This window comes from Solea senegalensis, linkage group LG4 (assembly GCF_019176455.1).
Source record: "Solea senegalensis isolate Sse05_10M linkage group LG4, IFAPA_SoseM_1, whole genome shotgun sequence".
NCBI lineage: Eukaryota > Metazoa > Chordata > Actinopteri > Pleuronectiformes > Soleidae > Solea > Solea senegalensis.
The window spans coordinates 842,325-870,000 of NC_058024.1; the positions used below are offsets into that span (position 1 = coordinate 842,325).

The following is a 27,676-nucleotide window of genomic DNA, read 5'->3' on the forward strand; positions in this document are numbered from 1 at the left end:
GTATTAAGTGTCTTAAGAGTGTGACCTGCAAATGTAGTCAAACTAACATCTAAACATTTACAGGTCGAGTGAGTTTGAATTAGTGACATCTAGTGGTGACAGAGCAGACTGCAGCAAATGAAGGTGATTGGTGATTTCTTTGAAAGGTCTGCGTGTTCTTGTGTTTTTTGCCCCTTTAGGACCTTTTTCTGTCATAAACACTGACCTTGTCGGGACCAGGAGTCCTCATGGAGACCGAAACCTGGTCCTGACGCTGTGGAACCTCATTTCAGAGGAACCTAAGGCTAAGATTTGAATCATGGTCATGGTTAACATTTGGTGTTAAGGCTTTATTAAGGCTGTCCACATGAACGGGAGTCAATGCGGCGTCCTGAAAAGGATAGCAGTGTGAACCCGTGTGTGTGTGTGTGTGTGTGTGTGTGTGTGGAGCGAGTGTCAAAAGAAATGCAGAGGGCACTCTCTTCAAACGCGTGGTATTCAAAGAGCAGCCAGTTTCAAAAGGAGACAGCACTGAGGGCACTCGGGTTTGAACTGTGTTTGTGAAAAGCAGCCTGGGCCTTTTAATAAAACAGAAAAGAAGGAATTACTGAAGTGCACTTGCCCAGTTTTCTTAGAGGAAGCTGCAGACAGACAGACAGACAGAGAGAGACAGACAGGGAGAAAGGCGGTTCACTGAGACAGAGGAGGTGGAGAAGACAGAAAGTGCAGGACACGTCGAGGAAGAACATTGGCCTGAGGCGCTGCTACGTGCTGCGCCACTTTCTACCCCCTTCCCCACACACACACACACACGCGCACACACGCACATACACACACACACACACACACACACACACACACACGCACACACACACTTTTTCTTCGGCAGAGTCAGAGTGAAGGAAAGAAAATAAGAGGAGACGAAAGAGAACAAAAACCCACTTTCACCTGCACCAGTGGGAGCGCCGGAGCCGGCCGTGGCCCACATAGTGTGACCCGGGGGGGCGGGGCGGCTGGTGAATGATCATGTCAGTGGCCCCGGTGCCCCGTCACACACATCATAAACACACTCCATCACACCACCCAAAGAGAGCATATTAATTATAGATGTACGTTAAATTACTTTCATTAGACGCAGACAGGAATGATGGATGGAAGCGGGCGTTCACTCAACTCCCCAAGTAGTAAATGGCCGCTTTCACACGTTCGGCAAAAAGAAGAACAAAAGGGCGGGGACGGGGTGTTCCCGCCCTTTTGTTCTTCTTTTTTCCGCAAACACATTCTGTGGCTCATTTTTCTTTCTTTTTTTCTGGTCTCTCCTTCACGTGCAAACATTCTGCATGTCCTCACACGACCCCTGTGTGAACACATGAACAAATAAGTGACAGAGTGAGGATTTTCACAGGAGGACATTGTATCTATCAGACCTGACCGAGGGAGCGTTTGTGTGTATACACCAGCAGAGACTGGAACTACTTATCCCGTCAAACTGCTGAATTATCTGCTGCGACTGTTAGCGGACCTGTTTACAGTCGTCTCACTCCACGACCTCAGTGTTGCCGCCGCCGCCGCCGCCGCCGTTTATCTTGACATAAGAGAAACCACTTCCTGTGTGCAGCGTGACGGGCTGTCGCAGGGCAACATGACGTCTTATGTGTTTTTCACATCACGACTGGTGGAGGGAAATCAGGATCTCTGACTCAAAGATGTGCGGCAATGTGCCACGACAGGTTGGGGTGAAAGGTACAATGGGGGAGAAAGAGGGAGGTGAGGTAGAGATAGAAGAGAGTGTAATAGTTGTGTCAAGTCATCGGAAAAGGTTGACAGAAAACTTTAGGTTAAGGAGTTGGGCCCCGGTTCTCTGAAACACGAGTGAGGTGAAGGAAATGTTGAAAAACAATAGTTTAGGTTAAGGAATTAACCTTCGTTCTCTGAAACATGAGTCATTTGAATCAAACGCTGACAGAACATTTTACGTAAAGGAAGTAACCTGAGTTCTCTGAAACACGAGTTAAGCAGTGAGGATAATTCAGGGTGGGGGAGGGGGCGGAGTTTAGCAGTGTCTTTGGCGTCAGAAGTTACACACTGGAGCTTTAAGCGATGACTCGTGCGGCGAGGACAAAGGTCACATGGTTGGCGGCGTGACATTTGCAGTGTTTGATGAGGTTAACGCTGCGTCTCCAGTGAGACGGAGCTGGTCCAGGGACGTCTGAAGGTCGTGGGACGTCTGAAGGTCGTGTGACGTCTGAAGGTCGCGGGACGTCTGAAGGTCGTGGGACGTCTGAAGATTCTAACAGAGTTATCAACAGTAACACATGGTACCACATGCTTCGTTGTCTCGAGTCTGTGCTCGTGTCAGAGTCGCTGCAGAGTCATCAGGTCGACCGGAACCAGGTCTGATTCACAGTCTGGTCGCCTGTTAAAGCTGCACTACGCAACTCTGAGGAAACAAACCTGCTCTGTTTTTAAGAGATTTTTTTTCCTGGTCTGTTTTTAAGAGATTTTTTTTTAGGATTGTTTTAAGAGATTTTTTTTCCTGGTCTGTTTTTAAGAGATTTTTTCCTGGTCTGTTTTAAGAGATTTTTTTAAGAAGAGTTTTTTTTCCTGGTCTGTTTTTTAAGAGATTTTTTTTCCTGGTCTGTTTTAAGAGATTTTTTTTCCTGGTCTGTTTTTAAGAGATTTTTTTGTTTTTTTTTTCCTGGTCTGTTTTAAGAGATTTTTTTTCCTGGTCTGTTTTTAAGAGATTTTTTTTCCTGGTTTTGTTTTTAAGAGATTTTTCCTGGTCTGATTTTAAGAGTTTTTTCCTGGTCTGTTTTAAGAGATTTTTTTTCCTGGTCTGTTTTTTTTTAAGAAGTTTTTTGGTCTGTTTTTTTTTTTTGGTCTGTGTTTTTAAGAGTTTTTTCCTGGTCTGTTTTTAAGAGATTTTTTTTCCTGGTGTGTTTTTAAGAGTTTTTTCCTGGTCTGTTTTTAAGAGTTTTTTCCCTGGTCTGTTTTTAAGAGATTTTTTTTATTCTGGATTAAACACAATAAAAACATGTTCAGGTCTGTTTCTTTTTTAAAAAAAACATGAACCGTCAGGTTTAAGTGTTTTCTACAGGATGTTTGGATATTTTAAAGCAGCGTTACCAAATTACAATCACACACTTTAATAAGCGTTGACAGTTCATTGTGAGCCGTCACGTACAGTTAACACACGGTGACACTGAAACTGTGGGGAGTCAAACTAATGTACTCTCTATCACTTCCTGTTTATTAGTTTTCAATCTATTTCACTTCAAACTGATCTGACAGCAGAGGAAACACAAAGTGTAAGAGAATAAATATACACTCTGTGGCCACTTTATTAGGTACACACGACACATACTGTATAAAAAAGGTTTGGACAACCCAGTCTAAATATTTTACTGGTTCAATCCACGCAAAATCAGAATCAGAATTTTCGAGTAGATGCTCGCACTGCGAAGTGAGAACTCAAGGGACTTTTTGTCTCATTTTGGACGACAAAAATCAGAATCAGAATTTTCTCTGTCCTCGGTTTTCGAACTGTCCTTCATATGTTCATACACAAACCACATGTTTGAATTCTAAATGACTAATTTCTCGCCTCAAATGATGTTAAAACTTTGTTCCAGGGCACAGAAAAATACTTATTTCAGATTTAGATTTCTATTATCTGCTGCTATGTTCTGCCGAAATGTATTCTGGGATACATGGCCATCCGCCATACACTTAAGTCAACTTGTGCATACTTGGTAAAAATGGGCGGAGCGAGAACACTTGAGAACCGTCCTCGCTGTTTGCTTACTTGAGAATTGGAAGAGAACTTGGACAGTACTACAGCAAGCAGTTGAACAGATGTACCTAATAAAATGGCTCCTATATAATCCCGTAACCTTACAGTAGCAATGATATGAATGCACCTTAAGGCATGCCTTCTATAAGTGTAATTTATTTGAAAAATAGCGTCACTTGTTCCCCGCGATCACCTCCAACAACCTCTGGAGACACTAACATTACTTTCAAAACCACTCACCGTGGAGGACGACAGTCATGAGGGTCTGCAGGAACAAACATGGTGGGGGTGTGGTCCACAGAGGAGGGTCAGGAGGTCAGAGGTCAGAGGGTGCACAAAGGGGGAGTGAGACGGAAATATAATAATGATAAACAGATTTCTCGCCACGGCAACCGCGACCTCGTCTCTGGGGGAACTTTCCACCTTGTCGTGTCCAAAGACCTCGAGTAAAACTCAGCAAAAAGGGACAAAATGTGGTTAAAAAAGAAAAGTGTGTGCGTTCGTGTGTGTTCGTGTTTGCTCGTGCATTTCTAATTTATTAGCCCTCAGATTTGCTGATGTGTGTGAGGCGGCGTGCTCGGAGCGAGCAGCAGCAGCAGCCCGGAACGTTCCGGGGCTGAGCTTCATTAGCTGCTCACGCCGCGACGCTGCTGACATTTTCCAAACTTGTTTCCTCGCTCTTTCTAATTGTCGTGAAAAATTGGGGGACGCGGCTGCCGTCGTCGAGCAGTCGCGTGATGTGAAGGAATCTCTGGTGTCAGGATGTCACACGCTTTATTTCCTCCGCGAGGAAAACGAGAGCACACGATTCTTCCTGTTCTGATTTGTGGAACTGACAAATAGTTGTGAGTCTACGCACGACAAACACAACCAACAAATACACAATATACATTTATTCAGGTTACAGTTTTAGCATCATTGGTAAGCTTAGTAAACTAAAACTTTGTGGCAAATTAGTTTTTCACTGAATAATCATCTCATAATCTGGATTACAAGACTTGTTCTCTTGTGATGATGAGATACAGATAAACTAAGTCCTGGAATTATCCTGGAATAACAAGTCTGATGAGATAAATTAGTGAGTTACTTCAGGATCAAGTCTGGTTTTCTTTGGAAAACGAGATAGAAAACAATATCAAGAGAATTTATGGAGTTATTTTACTGTAAAACACTGGGATTTCTTCTAGTGTTAGAGGTTGATGAGGCACATTTTCTCATGTTAATGAGCTAAATTATAACCCTTGTAATAATGAGATAAACAAGTACAGTACATTATCCTGGGATAACAAGACTCATTTTCTATATTATACATTAATGAGGTAAATGAGATTGTTTTCTTACTATGAGTGATGTTGCTATAAAACACACAGCAATTCCTACTTGTGTCGAGAAAACAAGGCTAATTTTAGATTAATACATAATCTCAGGAAAACAATACCAAGATAATTAACCTGGTTATCTTGTGATAACCAGGTTAATGAGGCTTGTTTTCTCATAACAATGAGATCAATTAGTTTTGTTATTTCAGGATCTTCAAGTCTGGTTTTCTCGTGAAAACGACAGAGATTAATACATAATCTCGGGAAAACAAAAACAAGATGATATATCTGAGATTTCTGCTCGTGTTGAGAGAAAACAGATTTTCTCATGATAATAAGACAAATTACAAAATAAACGAGTGTGATTATCGTGAGAGGCTAATTTTTCTCTTTATCTCAGGAAAACAAAGCAAGTTCATTTATGACAAACACAAGCAGAAGAGAAAATAATTCATCTGATTGCTGATGACGCACTGATCAGCAGATGATCCGTTTGTAATCGTTTTTTGCTTAACAACATGAAGATGAACACATTATCTTCAGTTAAGGTAACGACCTGAAACACAGTATTTAAGAAGCTGCCGACACATTCAAACAGATTTAACTAACGTGCAGGAAAGTGGCTGAAAATGTGCTTCAAAATAAATAAATACTTAAAGAAAAGCCTCATGTCTTTAGAACCTTTAGGGGGAATTTAAATGATGTGATGTTCAACATTCAATTCAGTTCAGGTCATGACACAAACACATGTATGAGCAGTATTTGTGTTTTATGTCATTTATGTAGAGGACAGACGAAATGGCACGTAAAAAAAAACAGAACAGTCTAAGGGTTTTTACAAAGGGATTTTGGATCTTTTAAGGGAATTTCCGCACCTTAATCATGTACAGTTATTAGATGTGACGTCCTGCAGACAGAAAAAACACTGTTGTGCTTGTAGCCATTGTAGCACGACTACACGTTAGCTCCTCCCGCTAACCCGAGGCTGCTGCCAACTCACAGTAACCATGGCAACTGCTCTTTTGACCCATCTACTGAAGTCGAACCCCCCCCGAAATCACAGGTGTGGAAGTATTTTGCGTTCCCCGTGAAAACGATGTTCTCAGCGCTCCTCACTGAACGAGACGAGGCTAAAAAATGGTTAAAAGAATTGAGAGTGAATCGAATCGTGACCTTAAAATTGAATTTGGAGAATCATGACAGCCTGAGCAGTTACAACCAAACCAACCAAACGCTGAGGAATGACAGAAGCAAACGTGTGACTTTGCTAAAACCGATAAAAAAACATATTCCAGCAGTTTTACAGACGGACGATTAACTGAGCATTAAACTGATTTGGATTCAACATCACAGAGAAACGTGGAAAAGCCAGATTTGGAGGAGAAAATAAAAACTGTCTCTCACCAGTAGGCGGAGATTAGCACCTAGCAAACAATAATAGCCTCTGCGCTAACAAAAACGCTTCATTAAATCTTCCTTTGGATGTTCTCCTGTCAGTCATCGTGTCAAATAAATGGTTGTGGTTGGCTTTAACCACGTTGGCGACAGATGGAAGTCAGGCTGAACGGGAACAGATCCAGATCCTGGTTGACTGATCCAGGATCAAACGACAGCCAATAAAAATGTGATTGGTGAAAGCGAAAAGAAAAGAAGAAGGAGGTAAAGGTCACCAGAGAGTCTGGACCATCAGAGCAGCATTTGCTCCATTTTCATCTTCACTCATCAAGTTCTTCTTGGTGACACAAACCTTCTAATAGACAGTGTCTTCCTGCAGCTGGCAACGTGCTCCAGCAGTTCTTCATCTTTGGTCCCTCACGTGTGTCCTGAACGATGTGCGTTTCTATGCTTGAGCCTCATTGTCGTCTTTAGTCCCAGTTTGTTTCGTCACTGACTCGGCTGCATGTTCCTCCCGCTCTCCCTCTGCTGTGCTCACCTGCTGCTCCTGGTTCTCTGAAGTTCTCAGCTTCTGCTGCTCCTGGTTCTCTGAAGTTCTCAGCTTCTGCTGCTCCTGGTTCTCTGAAGTTCTCAGCTTCTGCTGCTCCTGGTCCTTTTGCGCCTTCTCCTTGTCCAGCATGTGATAGTTGTAGAGATTCGCCACGAAGAGGAAGAGCCCGGCGGCCACGATCACCGAGCCACACATTAATAAGAAAAGGTACTTGTGGTCGTCAGAGAGGTCCACCAGGAAGCCTGCGAGAAGGAAGACAGAGCGGTACAGAGAAATGATAGCAAAATACACAACATTATGGCCCTGAAGTGCTTTATAAAGTTAACACAACTAGATAATATGCTAGGTTCCATTTCTAGTTGGAACTTGGAGGTCAGAGGCCACCGTGACCTTGGATGTTGAACTCTGAACCTGAGCAACCTCACACACCCCACACGATCCCAAGACCATTCATAGTAATATCCTTTTGAACTGAGCTGTTTATGGAGAGAGAGAGAGGATTCAGGTCAGATGGAGGAGAGTCGGGGGTCATCACACCCTCACTGCATCTGTGAGAAGGCAATTTGGACCAAAGCCACCGAAACGAATCAGCAGCGAGGTCCATCTTCAAAGCCATAAACGGTTGTTTAGATCAGATTAACGCTTTCGGGTTCTTTCTATATGAAAAACAGGCTGATTTCTGGAGTCACAGTGACAACTGTGCTAATGGAAAGTGTGGTAGCTGCAGCCATACTCACAAAATCCCATCTCTAGAGGTTGCACACTTAGGAGGCTGCCGTGACCACGGTTATGCATTCTTGTTTACGTTCACTGGACTGTAGGTTGTAATCATTGTTGTCAAAGGTTAGTTATTTTAGCTAGCTCATGGCAACTGCAAATAATCTGTATTTATACATATATATGTAAAATGATTACATATAATACCGTTAACTCTTGTCATTTGTTGTAACCATAAACCATTAAAGTTAGTCCGACTAAAATGGAGCTTGTGTTAGTCGGGATAATGTGACTCGCAGTCTGATTACTCCTGCACGTATACAAACTTTTCATCCCCGGCCTTTGACCCGGAAGTAGAAGGAGACGACGTATAAACTGTTGCTGGAGAGGAACAAACAACATGATGGTGTGGGCGAGAGCGAAAGCTGCGGAGAAGACGAGCCACTTTTGGTCTTTTTCACGATCCAGATCCATCTTTTCTGTCACGTAAAGGTCAATGGGAAACTGATTCAATACGCACTAGCTTATCAAGAGATACAGCGCCACCGATGGACGTACTCTGCATGTTGTCCGACTGCCTGTCTTAGTCGGACTAAGGCCTTAGCTCCACTAAACTGTGCCTGTAAACGTACCGAGTTCAGTTTTACTTAGTGTTGTGTTGTTTGGCTGTGTGCTTATTAAAATGTTTATGGAGTCATAAACTCAGCATTTTAACAGGTTAACAAATGAGACTTTAAGTACCAATGATCATCTCTACAACAAATAATGATGAGAGTGTGTGTGTGTGTGTGTTACAGTACGACACGACCAGCGGGGACAGTTTAAATTTGGATCCGTTTCAAGCTGCATCACGTGATTGATAGCACTCATCTGCTGCGTGTACACCGGTGACATCACCCTCATTAAAGTGGCCCTTGATTGGCTGAGTGGTAATTTGGCATCTTCACCCCCTCCTTTTTTAATGTATTCACAGCCTAATTATGGCCCAGGTACAGGACTTTAATGGCGATAGTTTGAACCGAGCGTCATTAAACACCCAAAGCAAAAAAAGGGCTAATTACACCCACTTACCTCACTTTCTCCTAATTGGATTGACCCGCGGGTTTAACAGGCAGCCGTAACAAGCCGTCTAGTTAGGGGGAGACATAACGATTGTGCCCTCTGGAGGAGAACGTTAGACGTGCAGCGAGCGAGACACTTATTTATACTCTTAAATGGAAGAGTCGCAGCAGACAAAAGCGGGGGCCGATGAATTCTCACCTCATTAAAACTCAGGCTGGAGCCAAAGGAAGTTTGTCACGGGGACGACGACGTGTTGAGATGATTGAGCCACGTGCAGGTGGACAAACCTCCTCCTCAGTGTGTGTGTGTGTGTGTGTGTGTGTGTGTGTGCGCGCTTTGTCCTGGACGGCAAACAAATCTCGCAGAGTGAACTTTAAAGTTGACACATTGATTGTTGTTGCTCCGACGGCACATCAATGACCGCTGACGAAGCTTCTCTGTGGCCTGTTCAGCAACATTCAAAGAGTGTGGACAGCACAAATGCAGAGGTTCTCCTCTTCAGGTATGTGTGTGTGTATATATACATGTATATATATATACATATATATATACACATGTATATATATATATGTATATATATATATATATATCTATATATATACACATACATACATATGTGTATATGTGTGTATATATATATATCTATATATATATATATAGATATATATATACACATACATACATATGTGTATATATGTGTGTATACATACATATATGTATACATATATACACATATATGTACACCTACACACACACACATATATGTGTACATATATGCATGTATACATATATGTACACATATATGTGTGTGTATATGTGTACATAAATGTGTATACACACATTTATGTACATATTCACACACACATATGTGTGTGTGTGTGTGTTAGGAAAGAGTGGCTGAAATCGTGGGGGAAAAATTACTGTTGAAAAAATAATTCAGGATATTTAGGGTGTGTCTCGGGCGTGGCTCGATGACGTACCTGACCAAGTTACCCTGCAGTCAAACAGGACACGTGCCAATTTAGCGGGAATAGCGCGTTGCGTTTTTGCATCACTCGCTTCATACAATGACACGAAAACCAACCAGCAACCAGAGATTCTCCATAACAACGTCACGTTCGTGTGTCTATGGAGCGCTCGCACACGCATTTCAATGAGTTCACACGTTCACACATGACATTTCTCACTGCACAAAAACGAGTCACCTATGAATCGATTGCTCTGCGTAGTGCATTCATTTCCAATTAGCAACCTATCAACCTATGAGTCGCACAGCTCCGCCCAGTTTACACCGCTTGTGTTTCACGCCCGCTCGCTTCCGCACGACTGGAGACGGCTGGAGTCACGAGACGAGGTTTTCTGGCGGTACTTCTCAAACGGAAATACACTGGAAATGTCGTAAACGGAGCAGGAGCACGCCGACGTTCACGACCAGTGAACTTTGACACGCAGACTAGACTGGACGCGCATCAGCTCCGATCGGAGACACAACGCAACCGGTCCAAAACCAGCGCATTTAGGTTTCCGCTGCAAAAATTGTAACAATTAAACTATTTATTTTGGTTAGTGGAATTTGTCCTTTATTATAGATTAACGTATTATCTTCAAACACTATATTAAGACGAGTTCTGAAACTTTTTCCAAAATTTGAACATTTTCCATTTTTTTTCTTCATAAAACAACATAAAATCATTCGCACACACACACACACACACACACACACACTAAGAATCTTATTTTTTTCCAAACGACACAGAAGCAGAGGGTAAACAATATCCTTGTGATTACACGGTTGTTTGGACCGTGAACATTTAAGTCCACAACTTCAATCTAAAGTTCTCTGAGGGAGAAAAACCCCAGCGTGCTGCACTTGTTAAGTCATCACATGAAAAGCTTTTTATGGTGCAGTTAAAAAAAATGAATAAATAAATAAGACGCATTGTAGATTTATGTCCAGACCCATTAATGAGGGCATTGATGCATAGTGTAATTTTTGTTTGTAAAATTTGAAAAGTGACTGTTCTACTGTCAATAATTACAGCAGCTTATTTATACAGTTTGAAGGCACTGACATTTACAAGCGATTAAAACAGAGACTTAATAACAACAGACGGAGACAAGTGACGTCTCCTTCTGCTCAGACAATCAATATTCTACCACATGTGATATTTGTTTCCTGATATCTTGAGACAGAATGTTGCATACCGGGTATTTTAAGGGCCGTACTCACAAATTCAGGAGAAGGTGGGAAGTGTTTTTATTCTATCTGCTTTTTATCCACATTTGTGAGCGATGGAATGCTGGTTTTGTAAAACGGGTCCCACAGTGGGAACATTTCTTTGTGTTTAGAGTTTGTTTCGACTGTTTGCGCCACGGTAACTTTTTTCTTTTCTTGGTCACCCCAGGCTTTCTTCACTCTGTCTCTGTTTCTATGATGTTAGGGTTTAAAGCTTTATTACTTCACCTGCACTTGCCAATGTGACCAACAGAGGCCGACAGAGGCTCATTGCGTGAATGCGGTGAAGTCTGCCTTGTTTTGAAAGGGTCTGTACGCAGCTCGTTTGCTTCACGCGGGTTTCTTTCTCCATTTTCGATGCATTTCTGTAGCGGAGCTACAGCGCGCGTGTGTGTGTGTGTGTGTGTGTTCAGTGTTACCTGCAGCGGGCGGTCCCAGCAGCATGGGGAAGCACTCGATGATGGTGACCAGTCCGACGGCGCTGGGGAAACACTGGCTCCCCATCAAGTCCATGAGACACTCGAATATGAGGGCGAAAACCATCCCGAAGCCAACGCCGAAGAACACGGCGTAGGCCACCAGGAAGGCGTGCGTGTTCAGCAGCGGGCACAGCAGGTGGCAAACGCCGTTGAACACCATCGCAAAACTGAAGAAGTACTGGATTCTGGGCCTGATCCACTTGCTGTTGGCCAGGAGTCCGGTGCAAGGACGGACAAACATGTCCACGAATCCCATGATGGAGAGCAGATACGCTGCAGAGTAGTTGTCCAGGCCCTGACTGACGGCGTACACTGGCAGGAACACAATGGGCGCGTAGGCGCCGAAAATGTACAGCATGTTTCCGATGAGGTAGAAGACGAAGCCTCGGTTTTTGAACAGAGACAAGTTTATGAACTTCTTTGCCTTCTTCACGCAGCTCCCTTCAGGCTCCGTGTTGCTGCCACTCCGTTGTTCTTCCACCGTCTTCAGCGACGCGCGCGAGTCTCGCCGGCGCGGTGGCAGAGCGACTGGACGCATGAGGGCGCCGGCGACGCAGCAGTTGAGCATCAAAGCCCCGAGGATGAAGAGACTTCCTCTCCAGCCAAAGCGGTCCAGCAAATACTGGTTGAGAGGAGCCACGACGCACAGGAAGACGGGACTCCCCGCCATCGCCAGCCCGTTGGCCAGAGGACGCCGCACCAGGAAATACTTGCTGATGATGGTGAGGGATGCATTCAGGTTCAAGCAGAGTCCACTACCTGTGTGTGGAACCATGAAAAACACACTGGATCATTATCATTCATCCACGTCATCGATTTTTCTCTTGTGGCACTTTTCCACGTCACAGTTCCAGCACGACTTGACTCCACTCGGCTCTACTTGTTGTTTTTTTGCTTTTTCATTAGCAACAGAACCTGGTACCTGCTACTTTGTTGGTACCTGCTCTGGTGAGGTTCTGGTGAGTCAATACTAAATGATTCACTTACACCGAAAACAAACTACTTTGTGTGTTTGTTTGTGCGTTTGTGTCACCACAGCAGTTTCATGCAGCCGTGCTCTGTTGACTCCGCCCACGTTGAGGAGGAACTACAGTAATGGAAAACGTCGCCAAACTGAACCGAGTAGAGTTGAGCCGTACCGTTCTGAGCATGTCATGTTGGAACTGTACAGTGGAAAAGCGCCGTTGGATAAAAGGTGAAAGTGGAAGTCGAGCGGCTGCCGACTCTAACCGATCAAATTCAGGCTGATTCTACAAACGGCTTCATTTCCTGCAAATATCTCCTGGAATTATGACAGAAATGATCTTCTATCAACTGAAGTAGAAAATAACAGAACATGTTTACTCTTGTTTTAATGGAGAGCTGTTAGCAGGTAGTTGTTAAAGCAGCTTCATGCTGCCAGACGCGCCTGTTTATTGAGGAGAAAACACGTTTAAGTGGATTGTTCCTCTTCAAATTGTGTCCAAACTGAAGGAACATGAAATGGTTTTTCTCCCACTCTGTTTTTTTCTTTACACAAAATACAACAATGAAATTCAACGTTATTTAGCATAGATCTGACTTTAAATCGTTAAATGATGTCACTCTTTCTACAATTAAAGCTATAATTGGTCTGTAAAAGTAAAATATCTTCCGTCTGATTTCTTCAGTCATCTTAACGTCCAGATTCAGAAACAAATTACAGACTCGAGCTTTAACATGTGTGTTTTATGTTATGTTATGTTATGTTATATTATATGATTGTATCTTTCAATAATCAAGCATCACAACCCGTGTCTCCATCTGTCTGGTGGATTTTCTTTCCTTAATAAAAAGGAAGGTGTGAAGGGTTATTGATGTCACAAAAAAGATCAATTATTTAATTTATGACTTTTTTTTTGAAATTTGAATAAATGTACTGTCATTAAAATAATGTGTAATACTGTGTCTTCACTGGAACAAGATATGATCAATATGTGGTATAAAGTCCACGTCGGTGCTGTGTGCAGCACATGTGAGCAAACAGACTCAGACATCAACAAGTTAACCATCAGTAAGAACTATAATTCATCATTCATTAGTGAAACAATACCAACAGGAGATTTTTAAATTTACATCTAATTATATCATAATTGTGGGGAAAAAACTTGGATTGATTGAAGGAACTGAAACGCTCCAGTGCTTTTATTTTGAAAGTGTTGTTTGTGAAAGATAATGTTTTACTGTTTTGTTTTGCTTTGAACCAAACATGCAAAGAAAAGTCTTAAAGTCTAACTAAACCCTGAACGTTGTGATAAAAGTTGGCCTCTCTGGTCAAACAGCAGCTACGCTATTGGCTTTCCGCTTTCTTTGTATCGTACGGACATTTAATCCACATAGAATCAGGGTTTTAGGAGCTCACTATTTATGTGTCTACGACCAATATAACTGTGGGAAAACAATGACATCATCAACATCATCATCAGCCTCCATCTTTGGGTGTATTTTCTGTGGTAGAGTTACAGCGCCACATAGAGGCCTGGCCTAAAAACTACAGCATGTTACATGTTATCATGGCGGCGCATGGACATGCAGCGGCTCCTCTCTCTCCCGTCAGATCGGTGTTTTTATGTTTTTTGTGTTGTTCACCTACATGCATATGTTCTTCTCCGTTACGTATACAGGCCGCTAGTCAAAGTCAACAAAGCAGCTACAAGGCAGATTCGTATGTGGCCTGAGGGGTCTTCAGAGGACTGCTCCAGGACTGCTTCTCCACCACCGACTGGAGCATGTTCAGACAAGCAGCCACTAACAACAACAACACCACAGATCTCCAGGAGTACACAGAGACCGTTACTTCCTACATGTGGAAGTGCATGGACGACGTCACGGTCACCAGAACCATCTCCATTCGGGCCAACCAGAAGCCATGGCAGACAGGTGAAGTCCACAGGCTCTTGAGAGCTCGGAACGCTGCCTTCAAAGCAGGAGACGAGATGGGCCTGAGGACAGCCAGGGCCAACCTGTCACGAGGCATCAGGATGGCCAAGAGGGAATACTCCAGGAGGATTGCTGACTGCTTCAATGACAGCAGAGACACCAGGAACCTGTGGCAAGGGATGCAGACCATCATGGATTATAAGCCCTCTCCGCAGACCTGCGACAGCTCCACCTCTCTGCTGAACCAGCTGAACGACTTCTTTGCTCGCTTTGAGGCAGACAACAGCACCCCGGCACAGAAGACCCCACCACCTCCTGACAACCAGGTGTTGACGCTATCCCCAGATAGTGTGAGGCGATCCCTCAGAAGGACAAACCCATAGAAAGCCCATGGTCCTGACAACATTCCTGGTCGTGTCCTGAGAAACTGTGCTGAGGAGCTCACAGATGTCTTCACCGACATCTTCAACAGGCTGTTGTCCCCACGTGCCTCAAAGTCACCACCATCATCCCAGTCCCGAAGAAGTCGTCTCCCTCCTGCTTCAGCGACTACCGTCCGATCGCACTCACTCCCATCCTCATTAAGTGCTTTGAGCAGCTAGTCATGCAGCACATCAAGTCTCGCCCTCCCCCCCACCCTAGACCCCTTCCAGTTTGCATATCGGTCAAACTGCTCGACCGATGATGCCATCTCCGCTGCCCTCCACTCAGCCCTCACCCACCTGGAGACTAATCCTGTTCATCGACTTCAGCTCAGCATTCAACACAATCATCCCCCAGCAGCTCATCCACAAACTGAACCAGCTGGGGCTCAACACCTCCCTGTGCAACTGGCTGCTGGACTTCCTGACGGGGAGACCACAGGCAGTTCGGGTCGGCAGCAACACCTCCGGCACCATCACGCTGAACACAGGGGCCCCCCAAGGATGTGTGCTGAGCCCACTGCTCTTCACTCTGCTGACCCATGACTGCACTCCATCATTCAGCTCCAACCTCTTCATTAAGTTTGCGGACGACACAACTGTGGTGGGTCCCATCAACAACAGCGATGAGACAATCTACAGGAGTGAGGTGGACAGGCTGGCCACGTGGTGCAAAGAAAACAATCTCCACCTGAATGTGGAGAAGACCAAGGAGATTATTGTGGACTTCAGGAGAGCGCACACCCAGCATACTCCACTAACCATCAACGGTGCTGCAGTGGAGAGGGTGAGCAGCACCAAGTTCCTGGGTGTGCACATCTCTGAAGATCTGTCCTGGAGCCACAATACTGCATCACTGGCCAAAAAAGCCCAACAGCGCCTGTACTTCCTCCACAAACTGAGGAGAGCAGGAGCCCCGCCCCCCATAATGCACACCTTCTACAGAGGCACCATCGAGAGCATCCTGACAAGCTGCATCACCGTGTGGTACGGTGCCTGCACCGTGTCCTGCTGCAAGACCCTGCAGCGCATTGTGAGAGCAGCTGAGAGGATGATTGGTGTCTCTCCCCCACCCTCCTAGACATTTACAACACCCGCATCACCAGCAAGGCAATCAGGATTACAGGTGACCCCTCCCATCCATCTCACAGCCTCTTCAGCCGGCTGCTGTCGGGGAGGAGACTGCGCAGTCTCCGGGCCAGAACGAGCAGGCTGATGAACAGCTTCTTCCACCAGGCTGTCAGAAGACTCAACTCCCTCCCTGCTCTACCATCACTCCCACCTCTACTCATCCTCCCCCCATCTGCCCCCTGCCACAGACCAGAACTGTACTCCCCCCCTCCTCCTCCTCCTCCACCAACACCATTCCCAGACTCTAAACTCAGGGACTGAGACACATTCCACTTTCTCCTGCTTATTTGCACTAAACTGCACTACCTCACTAATATAAGTCTTGTTGATTGTTTATTTATGTAACTGCCTGTTTTTGCACCGTGGGTCTGAGAGGACTGCAATTTCATCCGTGCTGTATGTCGTGCATATGGTACACTTGACAAATAAAACTGACTTGACTTGATTTAGAGTTAGTATTGAAGGGTTTTTCTGTTTTTCTGTGTATGACATAATTTTTTTTATTTATGGAAAACTTCTGTTCATGTGCAGGACAAAGGCCTCAGTTTACACTGAGATCGTCCTATTACTGTTTTTATTGATTGTTAACGATGGGACGATACCACTTTTGTGTCCGATACAGTTGTCATTTTAGACCTTTATTTATGAACATATTAAGCTGTTAAATAACACATTTAAGTCATTTGAAAGACATAATTCTTCAAATATTGTCGTAATATATTGTGACTCATGATTTTGACCAGTATCAGACTGACACCGATGTCTACTCCCATCCCTAGTGCTTTTCTGAAAGTCTGTGAGGTTTCAGAGCTCAGGAGTTTATAAGGAGACGTGAGAATTTGCACACGCTCTCACGTCAGAGCTGAGAGAACAATTTAATAAGCTGCAACTTTTTTCTTCTGCTCCACAAAAACACATTTCTTGAGCAATTCATCACTTGAACATCGTTTGCTGCGCCACACACTCAAAAAAACAAAACAAAACCGCAAACCTTTCAAGAGATTGAACGTCCACACGCCGACCTCCACACCTCACCTCAGAGGTCCGTGTGTCCACTCCTGCTTTTCCCTGCAACTTTACATCCGGACAAAAACAAGGCCTGACCTTGATTGTTTCACGCGGCCAACTTGAAAACGACGCCCTCTCCTAGAGGACGCGAGGATAATTGCTTACTGGGATTCTGGAACTCTCTCCCTCTGTTTGAATGAATGTGTGTTTTGGAGCCTGATGACTTTGGGTCACACGGGAGCAGAGCGGGGCTCACACATGCTCCCAGGCAACGCATATGGCCGAGCCACTTGCTGAGCCTATTAATCCTCCGCAGCAGCAGTCCTTGGCAGGGTAATGAGCCTCGCAGGGTGACAGCCGGGGCCCCGTGTGACCGCCGTAATGGCAGCCTATGGGAGAGAGCAGAGGGCCGCGCAGGGCCGCGCAGGGCCGCGCTCTCTGGGATAAGAGGGGACGCCAGGTTTCCATCTTAATTACTGTCCTGCTTCTGGTTCACCTCAGTGCTCAAACTGCACCGCAGGGAGCCGGAGCCGGAGCCGACACCCTGGGGCCGCTGAGGAGAAGATGCCCTGGTGACCAGTAAGGTTCTGACAGAGTCTGACTCCCAACGGCCACGTGGGTCTAACCGGGGGACGACGGGAACAGGAGGCAAGCTCACTCATTCACGTTCTGAGTTCAGTGCTGTCGCTGTTTCCAAAAAAATCACGTTTGAACAAATTTATAACAAACCGCAACCGGGGCGGCGCAGCGTGGCTCGACGCTACGCGCTTTAGCTCGTTTTCATCACTGCGTTAGTACGGACGTCGTGCTCATGAGCATGACATCATGGAGGAAAACTGACAGCAAATGACCCCAGTAGGGCTGTCAATTTTCCCAGATTCACATTCCGCCGCCACATTTTACACGTATATTACAAAAAAATACACACTCGAGTAGTAATTACAGCATTCCATTATTATTGATTTTTTTTATTGATATTCGACGGTACCTAGTCGATTTTTTTTTTTTTTAGATTACTGACGGGAATGGATTGAACTGACAGTTTTTCTCAATGAATCAAGTGTTTGTGAGGTCAAACCTCAGGAAATGAATGAATTTTAATGATTTCTTTGTTACACGGAGCAAAGCATTAAAACTTGACTTAATTATATAAAGAAAAAAAACACTAGAATTGACTCAATTGATGACATAAAAAAAAAGCTGACGATTAACTTAGTCGTGAATTAATAATATATTTGTCATTGAGTCGCAATATTCTATTGCAGAGGTCAACAAATCTGTGTCTTTCTACTACCTGTAGTGTCTGCACTGCATTTATTTACAGTATTTTCAATAAAAAAAACTATTAACAACTTTTTATAAGCAGGTGTGAACAGGTGTGTGATTTAAACTGATCACTGTACCTCCGATGATGCCGATGAAAAAGTAGATGTAAGCGATGGACGTCCCGAACGACGCGATGACCATGGAGACGCCACACATCAGTCCACCCAGCATCACTATCGGCCGACTCCCGAAGCGATCGACCAGCACGCTGCTCACAGGTCCTGTAAACCAGAGGAGAGACAGACAGACAGACAGACAGACAGACGGGAAGACTGGGTCAGGTTCCCTCACGTCATTCTTGTAGTGAAACAAGAGTAAAATAAGGTGAATTTAAATGATACGTTTTTAAATAAGTAGAAACTCTTGTTTACTTTTTACAAAAACAGGACACACGTGTGATCCTTTTCATCTACAGACACTGAAAATAATCCATCAGGGTTGGATTATGTAAAGACTTCTTATCAGAGGTTACAGTTCAACAAGAGTTAATCCAAAGATTGTTGTTAATGGTGAGTCTTTAAACATTCTGCTCCGTCTTTAATTGCTGCACTAGAGCTATGACTCTAAATGATGTGAATGAATGAATGCTTTATTTTGAGCATGGTGCTATAAAATAAGGGAAAATTAGCCAGTTGACTTCCTGTTTACACGTTATTATATATATATATATATATATATATATATATATATATATATATATATATATATATATATATATATATATATATATATATATATATACATATATATATATATATATATATACACACACACATATATTGATTTTGAAAATTTTTTATGAAAACAAGTGGGTTGTGCAAAAGTATCTACCCCCTTTCCGGGGTAGGCGGTTCCACAAAGTATTGACTCAGGGGGGTAGATACTTTTGCACACCCCACTTTTCAGTTTTGTATTTATGAAAAAAGTTCAAAAGCATGAATAAATTTCGTTTCACTTCACGATTGTGTGTCCCTTAGTGTGTGTCTTTCACATAAAATTTCAATTGAATGCATTGATATTTCTGGTCCTAGCATGGCAAAATGTTGAAAAGTTAAAGGGGTGCAGATACTTATGCAACTAAATGTTTGAATTAATGTCATAATTTAAATATAAGCTTCTATTTTGGCTTCATATATTTGTATGGTGTCACTGTATTGACTCTATACTGCCCTCCCACGATTTCAGGTGGTATTGCTGCATTTCGTCTGTTATCGTGAACTCCCCTACTTGGCGCACAATGACGGACAGTCTCCGTCCATCTCCGTATAAATGGGCCTTTATACCCCAGACTCAGGTTCGGGGTATAAAGGCCCATTTATACGGACTAGGACATAAAGACACAGGGCACATTTTGGGTTCCTCCAGAGCCAAATTACAGAAGGTTTAAAGTCCTCCTGTTTGTGTCCACCTTTGGTCAACGGTTTAAACCGAGGACAAGCGAGGACGTGACGTCTGTGACGTCTGTGACAGACGGCCTCCACCGTCTGCCTAATCATATAAAACACTGCACCCTGTGATCAATCAGCAATTAAACAGTCTTTTATATTCCGTCACTTCACTCGTAACCTTGCCTGAAAGAGAGTGAAACTCCAGCACCGGCTTTAATGGAAAGTCATTTTTCTCCTTCTTGTGAAAATCAATCGTTTGAATAAATAAATATATATAATAATAATAATAATAATAATCATTTATAAGTCAAATAGAAAAGAAAACTGAGTAAAGGTTCAATCAAACTAATACAAACGCTGCCACTGATGATTGAAGGCCTGCGCTGCTGCTTTTAAAGGACGAGGTTGGTTTGAAATTCTCTTTAGTGATAGCTTTTTTTTAACATTCATACTTCATCATGGTCAGAAAAATAATCCGTAATCCACAGCCTCTCGTTAATTGGTTGTACGGATTACATAAAATTAATTAATCCCGTTCATTTTCACTTGGTGAATGTAGAATTAATTCATTTTCCTTTAAATCAATAGTTTAACAGGCAAATAATGAATTCATGCTTCGCAAAGGCAGTAAAGTTAAAAAGTATTAAATAACAAACAAGTAAGGATGTAGAACATAGAGCAGAGGTCTCAAAGCCGGGGCCCGTGGGCCCCTTGTGCTTTTGCTTGAAAAGTTCTTTGTGTGCCACGCTGTCCTCTGTCAGAGTGGTGGAAGTTTCCATGTGTTATAATAATGGAATTATGGAATAACGGAATTAGAGTTGTGTCAATATTATCAAAGAAGCAAATAAAATATCTGCGTAATCATTCAAAATTATTGTATTTTATTTTTAATTTTTTTTTCTTTGAAAATACACTTTTTGTTTGCAATGATTGGAATTGAACTCCCTGGGTTTTTGTTTTCACAATTTTGACCAAGGGGCGGGGCTTATAAATGATTGTAAATGATTTATTACATTTACAATCATTTAAGTTACTTTGTCGTGTTTACTTCCAGTCCATTGAACTGTCGCTCCAAACCTCCGTAGCCAATCGGCAAGCAGCTTTCTAGGCCCCGCCCATGGTGTACTTTAAAAGAATGTTTAATGATTAAATCGTGCACTTTGATTAATTCATAAAGTGTTGTTTGATAACCTTCCATAAAGAAAACACGTGAGAGTTTCACAGCGAGTGGTCCACAAAGACCCGTCCTCTGACTGTGACTGTGAAACAAAAACATCCATCCTGCTGTTACCCAGATACTCAGACACCCGCGGGGGTCAAAGATGCATCATCTCTGCGAGTGTGGCGATGTCACAGTAGGGCATCTCCCACACTCTCCACCGTTTCCACCTCCATTAGAACTTCATCATTTGGACTCCTTGAGTCAGAGGTTTTCCTGGGAAAAAAAAGGCTGTCATGCCTCTCCCACCGGGACGCCGCCGTCACACCCGCGTGTGCTGAACCTTCCTCTGATATATACCCCCTGTCTTTCTACTCCACTGGGTGACATTGCTGAAGCCTTTCCAAGGACATTATGATAAAGTCCCGTGCCTGAGCCACAGTGGAGGGGAATATTTCACCAGTTGGGGCCAAATGCAGGTGAGTCCAACACCCGCCTCGTTCTGTGACCTTGAAAGGAGCTAATGATGTATTAATGTTGAGGCCGACATTAGACTCTTATTTTGGCAGGTTTCTGTGGTATCTAATGAGCGCTACTACGACCAAAGTCACTAAATGGAGCATTTCCGCCAAAACCAATAAAAAGTCAATTACATGAGTCTGGGTCCGACCTCACATTTTAATATCAGCTCAGCTCACTTGGAACCTCGTCAGAGCAGATACTACAAAGAAAACCATCAGGTACCAGGTGCTATCACTGATGGAAAAGCAAAGAAAACCAGTCAAGCCGAGTCGTGCTAATGACACCAGTCAACTTGTGGCCAATAAGAACCACTCAGGAAGTAAATGCCGCCAACTGCCATATTGATTTTAAAGATTTCTGTTTCTGCCCGTCTAGACTGGCGGTTATGTTCCAGTTGTAGTCGGAATTTAGAATTTCTGTGGTAAGAGAAGTCGGATTATTTTCACCTCAGAAAAAAAAACTGACCCAGGATTACAAGATGGCTGCCACGCGTCAGAACTAAAAAGGTTTTTTTTACTGCTCATTGTTCTCCTGTCTTATTTGTTTCACAGTAAATAAATTGTACCACTTGAACTGAACAGTTTAGTTAGCCATTGACAGCTGTTTGTGTGAGCTAAATACGTAGAGCTTTGTTAACACCTGGTATAGCTAACAATGGCTAAAAACGGCTAGCATGAGATCGATTTGCATCCTTGTTTTTTCCCCAAACTTCTAAAATTGAACATAATCCAGTTTCAATGTAAATGGTACACATCAAGAATAAATACATAAATAAATAAATAAATAATCAGAAGCAGAAGCATTGACAAAAAAAATACATTTTTGTTGTTGTTTCTCTCTAAAAATTCATATCCAGAGCAGTATTTGTGCTACATTAAGCGTCGAATGAGAGAGAAATGGACAAATATCTTTGTTGAGTTCTGGGACATTCAGCTGCAACATGAAACACAGAATTTACAGAATGCACCTTTAATTGAAACAGGCTAAACAGTGTGAGTGTGTTTAGGTAAATCAAAGTCAGGTGAGCAGAGTGGTACTTGCTAACGACACTCCTCTTATTAAGCCGCCTGAGGCTGTGTGAGTGCTTTCAGCCAGAGAGTCATGTGAAGTCCATTTGCCTGAAGAACAACTAAACACTTTGTTTGGAGAAAAAAACTGGAAACTTCTCTGTACTACTCTCTCTAATTAAGTCCATGATGTCAATGTCGGCGTAAAAATAAAACCGGCAACATTTTACACACTGCACCTTTAAAATAAGGCCAACAGACTCACCTCCTGCATACATGGCCGCCAGCATGATGGAGGAAATCCACGCTATCTCACTGTAGCTGGCGCCCAGGTCCTCCTGGATTGCTTTGAAAAAGATGGACAGGACTTTTGGTGTGGAGTAGGCGAACCCGATGGAGATGTGGGCCCCGATCACAACCATCCAGCCCCAACCACCATCAGGAGGTTTGTAGCCCAACGTGTTTGCTGGTGCAGGCGCCATCTTCCTGTTCAGAGAGTTATTACAGATATTACACATATTATTGCAAAATACACAAAGTACATAATGTTGGGTTTCTGCTTACATGCAGTTTAATCAAGCTAAGGCCGTAGTCCGACTAAGACAGACAAATGGACAACTTGCCAAGTCCGAGTATACAAGCGGGTAGGTGGCGCTGTATCTCTCTATAAACTGATGTGTATTGAATCGGTTTCCTGTTGACCTTTACATCACAGAAAAACAAACAGGTCGACTGCAGTCTGACTAAGGGTACACATGCAGGAGTAATCGGACTATGAATCGCAATCATCCAGGTATGTTAATCTGACTAAGAGTAGCTCAATTTCAGTTGGACTAACATGTTTACATGTAATAAAGACCAGAGTTTCACTCCGATCACGTACCCTGGTTCAGTAGAACAGTACTTCTGATTTTCCTCCAGGTGCCACCAGAGGAAGCTCGCGAACCACAGTTTGAGAACCCAGGTCTCAGTCTGACTACAGTACAATAACACGTTGGTATCGACATTTGTTTCATCTGTACAACACTTTGATGGACTGACATTTTTAACGATGCTATACGAATAAACTCTACTTTCTTAACAACTTAATTGTTAAAACTTAGATTAGTAAATTAATCATTAACAACTCTGATAATTGATTAATCAGTTTGTGTGTATGCTAGTGATTAAAACAAGTTTCTCTGGGTTTTTTCAGCTCCTTAAACGTGAATATATTCTGGTTTAATTGCTCAAAATAACAAAGAACAATTTTTCTTTGGTATTTTATGGAGCAACAAGTAATTGTTAGTTAAAACCATTGAGTGTGATTTATCTTTTTAAATAAGAATGAGAGATAACACTTAGGACATAAGACAAGTTAAGTATATAACATGCATTCAAATTCAAAATATAAAGAAGTCCCTAAAAACATTACAAATGACCCAGTGAATGTGGTGAAAACTCGAACTAACTGAACATTGAACATGTAGATATTGACAGAGAGAAAAGATGACGAAATAAAAGAGGTTAATATCGAGCCTAAAAAAATGACTTTTATTGTGAAAAACTACACCACGTGTGTGAGCGTAGATGACGCTGACTGACTGTTTTCAGTGAAAATGACTCAAAGTGAGACAAACCCACGACACGTCACATTTAAAAAGTGTTAAAACTCTTTCTTCCCTACAAATACGCTCATAAACGTGTAGAAGTTTGAGCGGAACTCACCTCTTTCACAGACTTCTCCACAGCCTGCTAATGCTGATGTGCTGCTGCTGCTGCTGCTGCTGCTGCTACTTTCGGTGACGTCACGTGACGTGACGCGGGCGTCCCCCACAGTGGGGGATGACAGGAGTGAAGTGTTTTTTTTCAGAATCATTGACCTTTGTCTCCCGTGAAGTGTTGTGTTGAGCCTAAAGGTTACACAGATAATACCGACATACAGTCACAGCCACTTTATTAAGTACACCTATGATAGATAGACAGATAGATAGACAGATAGATAGACAGATAGACAGATAGATAGATAGATAGATAGATAGATAGATAGACAGATAGACAGATAGATATACACAGAAAAATAATTATATTAAATAAAACATTGAAGACAGCAAGACTCAACTAATAGAATCAAATATAAAATTTCACAATAAAGCTTAAACAAACATTACAAACCAAAATTTTACTAATTCTACTAATTTACTGCCGTGGCGTTACGAAGGATAGAATTAGAATTTACAATGGAACAACAAGAACCTGATAAAATGAGATTATAAAATTATGGGATCCTGTAAATAAGTGGAAAGATGCGGACTGGCCCTTCAAAATAAATCAGTACAAGTGTTTAAAAAAGCATTTTCAAATCACTCACATGAGATATTTACAACACGTGATTGTATTGTATGATTTTTTGCTTTTTTACCACAAAATAAGCCGTTTATATTTCTATCCAAAGCCAGGAGAGCTGTATCGAGGGACAAACCACACATCTTGAGTTTTGATGCTAACTGAAGGCTTACATGGTTTCTCCAATACACTTAAGAGGGTACTTTTTATGTGTGATGTCGTCAGAGTGCCGTCACAGGAAGAGACGTCCGACACAACAAGATTCAAAGCCGAACTGTAGATCAGTTAAAAAGACTTAACGATCCTAAGAACAATTAGCAGGGAAATGTCTAAAATCTCAATATTTAACAGAGGAGTCTGGTGTATTTAGCGACAGCACTGCTGATCGCTGGCGGCATCACAAACCTGCTGCAGTACTTCAGTCTGTGCTCAGGTCATGGAGGTAGAACTGAACAATTATTCAGTTACACTGAAAACTGCTTCACAAGTCATTAGTCACTCGTTTGAGTGTGTCGCGTGTACAACAAAGTCATGGCAGTTTTCATGCAGCCGTGTAGTGATGACTCACGTTGAGCAGGTGATATTTTGTAGTGGAAAAACCAACGTAAACCGTGCTGAGGCGAGCCGGGACCATCGGTGGAAAAGGAGCTTAAGCGGCAACATGCAACATCAACAATAAATGTAAATCTACAATTCACCACAATCAACTTCAGTGTTTTTTTATTATCATTATTGTGACTGCATACAAATGTTAATTAAAGAAAAATTAGTTAAAAAAAAAAAAATCAACAAATTACAATTTTAATAGTTTTATTTTTTTCAAATTATGTGCAATGTGTTTCACAGTTGAGCTCAACCACAACAACCCGAAACCAAAAAACAAAAACAAGATGAACCAGCAAAAAGTAAAAGTGAGGCAAGAAATGCATGAGGAACATGGAGAGTAGCACCCGTGAGCGAGCGACGCGGGGAGTTTGACCAGAAAAAAAAGCCAAAGTACGGCAGCCCCCGAGGCCACAAACTCTTTCAAAACACAGACACAACTTCCCATAGCTTGTTGTTTGTACATTGACTGGTGTTTTTGATTTATGACCTAACAATGTTTGTCTCTTTTTATTATTAAACTGTAATGCTTTGTTTCTCGGTGAGATGTTAGAAAGAAAAAAAAAAATGAATATATCACTCGTGTGGATTATCTTTTCTCAACAGAGCAGGATTACTCTATTATAACTAATTACACAAATAAACTAAAAGAAAAAAAAAAAAACAGCCACTGGAGACAACGAAAAAAAAATTAAAGGAAAAAAGAAAGAAATCACATCTATTTTTTTTCAAGTTATAAAAGAAACTGTGCAAGTACAGCAAACCTATAGTACAGTATATTACACATGACAACAAAAAAGAACATTTAAATACAGTACTGTGTTTTCAGTAGAAATCCTGAGAGTTCTCCCGTTTCCTGGTTCTCGAAATGGCCGCCTGTAGACGCGTCGATGAAGCTCAGACCTTCTCTTCTGAAATTCACTGAAATTCCAAAAAACCCACGTCACATTAAAGTCCACTCAAAAAACGTCAGTCCAACAGTGGATCCTTCTCTTGGAGAAGTTATATCCTCAAGTCCTTTCTGGATCTGGATCCTAGTTTATCATTTATCAGTTTCCATGTAAATCTCTTTTATTAGATGATTGCTGTGTGGTTACAAAAAACAAAACAAACCCTTTTATTGAGGGACACTGTGTTAAGATAAAATACAAGGGGGAGGGGATGTGTAGTGCAAAGATGACACAGGAACCTGCATGAGGGAATAAACGGAACTGAAACTGTCACACAGGGAACGCCACTCTGGGGGCGGGGGGGATTACTTCGTCTCTGTACAAGATTGTCAAAAAAAAAAAATTGTAAAAATCAAAATTTTAAAAAAGCAGCACCAACAGTTTGTGTCCTCTGTGATTTTTTTTTTCTTCTTTTTTTAGTGGCATGAAAAGACCAAACCGGAGCCACACCCACTTTACAGTCAGCTTTGTAAAAGTTCCTGCGGTGAAGAACCTGCTGAAGTGGAGAGTGAGTCATGGTGCGTTCCATTTATGCCGGAAGTCGGAACTGGGAAGTGACTTCACCTCCCGAGTTGGGGAAAAGCATGGACGCAAACATCTCTCAGTGTAGCCGTTGTTGGCTAAAAGAAGTTTGATATTAAACCGTATTAGTGAAACAGAGTTCCATCTCTTTTAGATTTATGAGGTTGTTCCGACTTGGAAATCCCGACTTCCGACTACAACTGGAACGCACCATCAGTGCTGCGCCGAGTAAGACTTTCCAGAAGCTCTTTTGTTTTCATTCTGATGCCACTTTACTCATTTTCTTCTTTCTTTTTTTTTAGCCACAGGCACATTGGCATCGCACCAAACCTAATTCCGCGTCACTTCAAGCAACAACAGCCAAAAACAATCATTATTGGAAACCTGTGTGATTTTCACTAGCAGAGACAGACAGACAAAAACGATTAATGCACTTTTTTCTTCTTTTTTTTCTTTTCTTACTAAGGTAATATAACATCATCATATAGCCTAATCACAGTTCCATGAGTTATTGCTACCACAAAAATTATGTTTCCGACGTCCAGATCAACGCCAACAAGACCTCAAATGCTTTTTTCTTTTTTGGCATTTTACGAGGAAGAAGCCACACCTTTTCCCAAAAAATAAAAAATAAAATAAATCAACAGAGCTCAGTGCTTAAACTGAGCTTTTCACACAGTTCTCTTCATCAACACGACGGCCTGCAAATGTCCCTTTTACTCCTAACTCTAAAATCTCTGAGTTTCTGAGGTAAAGCCTGTTAGTTGGTCTGAACTTTTCCCATTTAGTGTTGTCACAGATTTTGACTCCGTCCTTAATTCTCCAATGTGGAGAAGGTGCATTCTGGCGTTTCTCTTAAGTTGTCTTTCACTCGCACACATGACA

The 27,676-nt window shown here is 42.5% G+C and overlaps 1 protein-coding gene across 3 annotated transcripts; it reads right to left on the minus strand.

Moving 5' to 3' along the window:
• Nucleotides 1-5,456: 5,456 nt before the first annotated feature.
• LOC122767641 (monocarboxylate transporter 2-like) lies at nt 5,457-24,155 on the minus strand. 3 transcript variants are annotated; one of them, XM_044023052.1, is made up of 6 exons: nt 24,099-24,155; nt 22,657-22,877; nt 18,393-18,536; nt 11,471-12,289; nt 7,133-7,278; nt 5,457-7,099 (listed from the first exon to the last, which is right to left on the minus strand). In XM_044023052.1, exons 2-6 carry the CDS (start codon nt 22,871-22,873, stop codon nt 6,932-6,934), a joined length of 1,494 nt encoding a protein of 497 aa, XP_043878987.1. In that variant the 5' UTR covers nt 22,874-22,877; nt 24,099-24,155; the 3' UTR covers nt 5,457-6,931. The 3 variants fall into 3 exon arrangements, with proteins under 3 accessions (XP_043878987.1, XP_043878984.1, XP_043878986.1); XM_044023049.1 differs by having other exon boundaries at nt 5,457-7,278; XM_044023051.1 differs by having other exon boundaries at nt 5,457-7,278; nt 22,657-22,873; nt 24,099-24,126.
• Nucleotides 24,156-27,676: the final 3,521 nt, after the last annotated feature.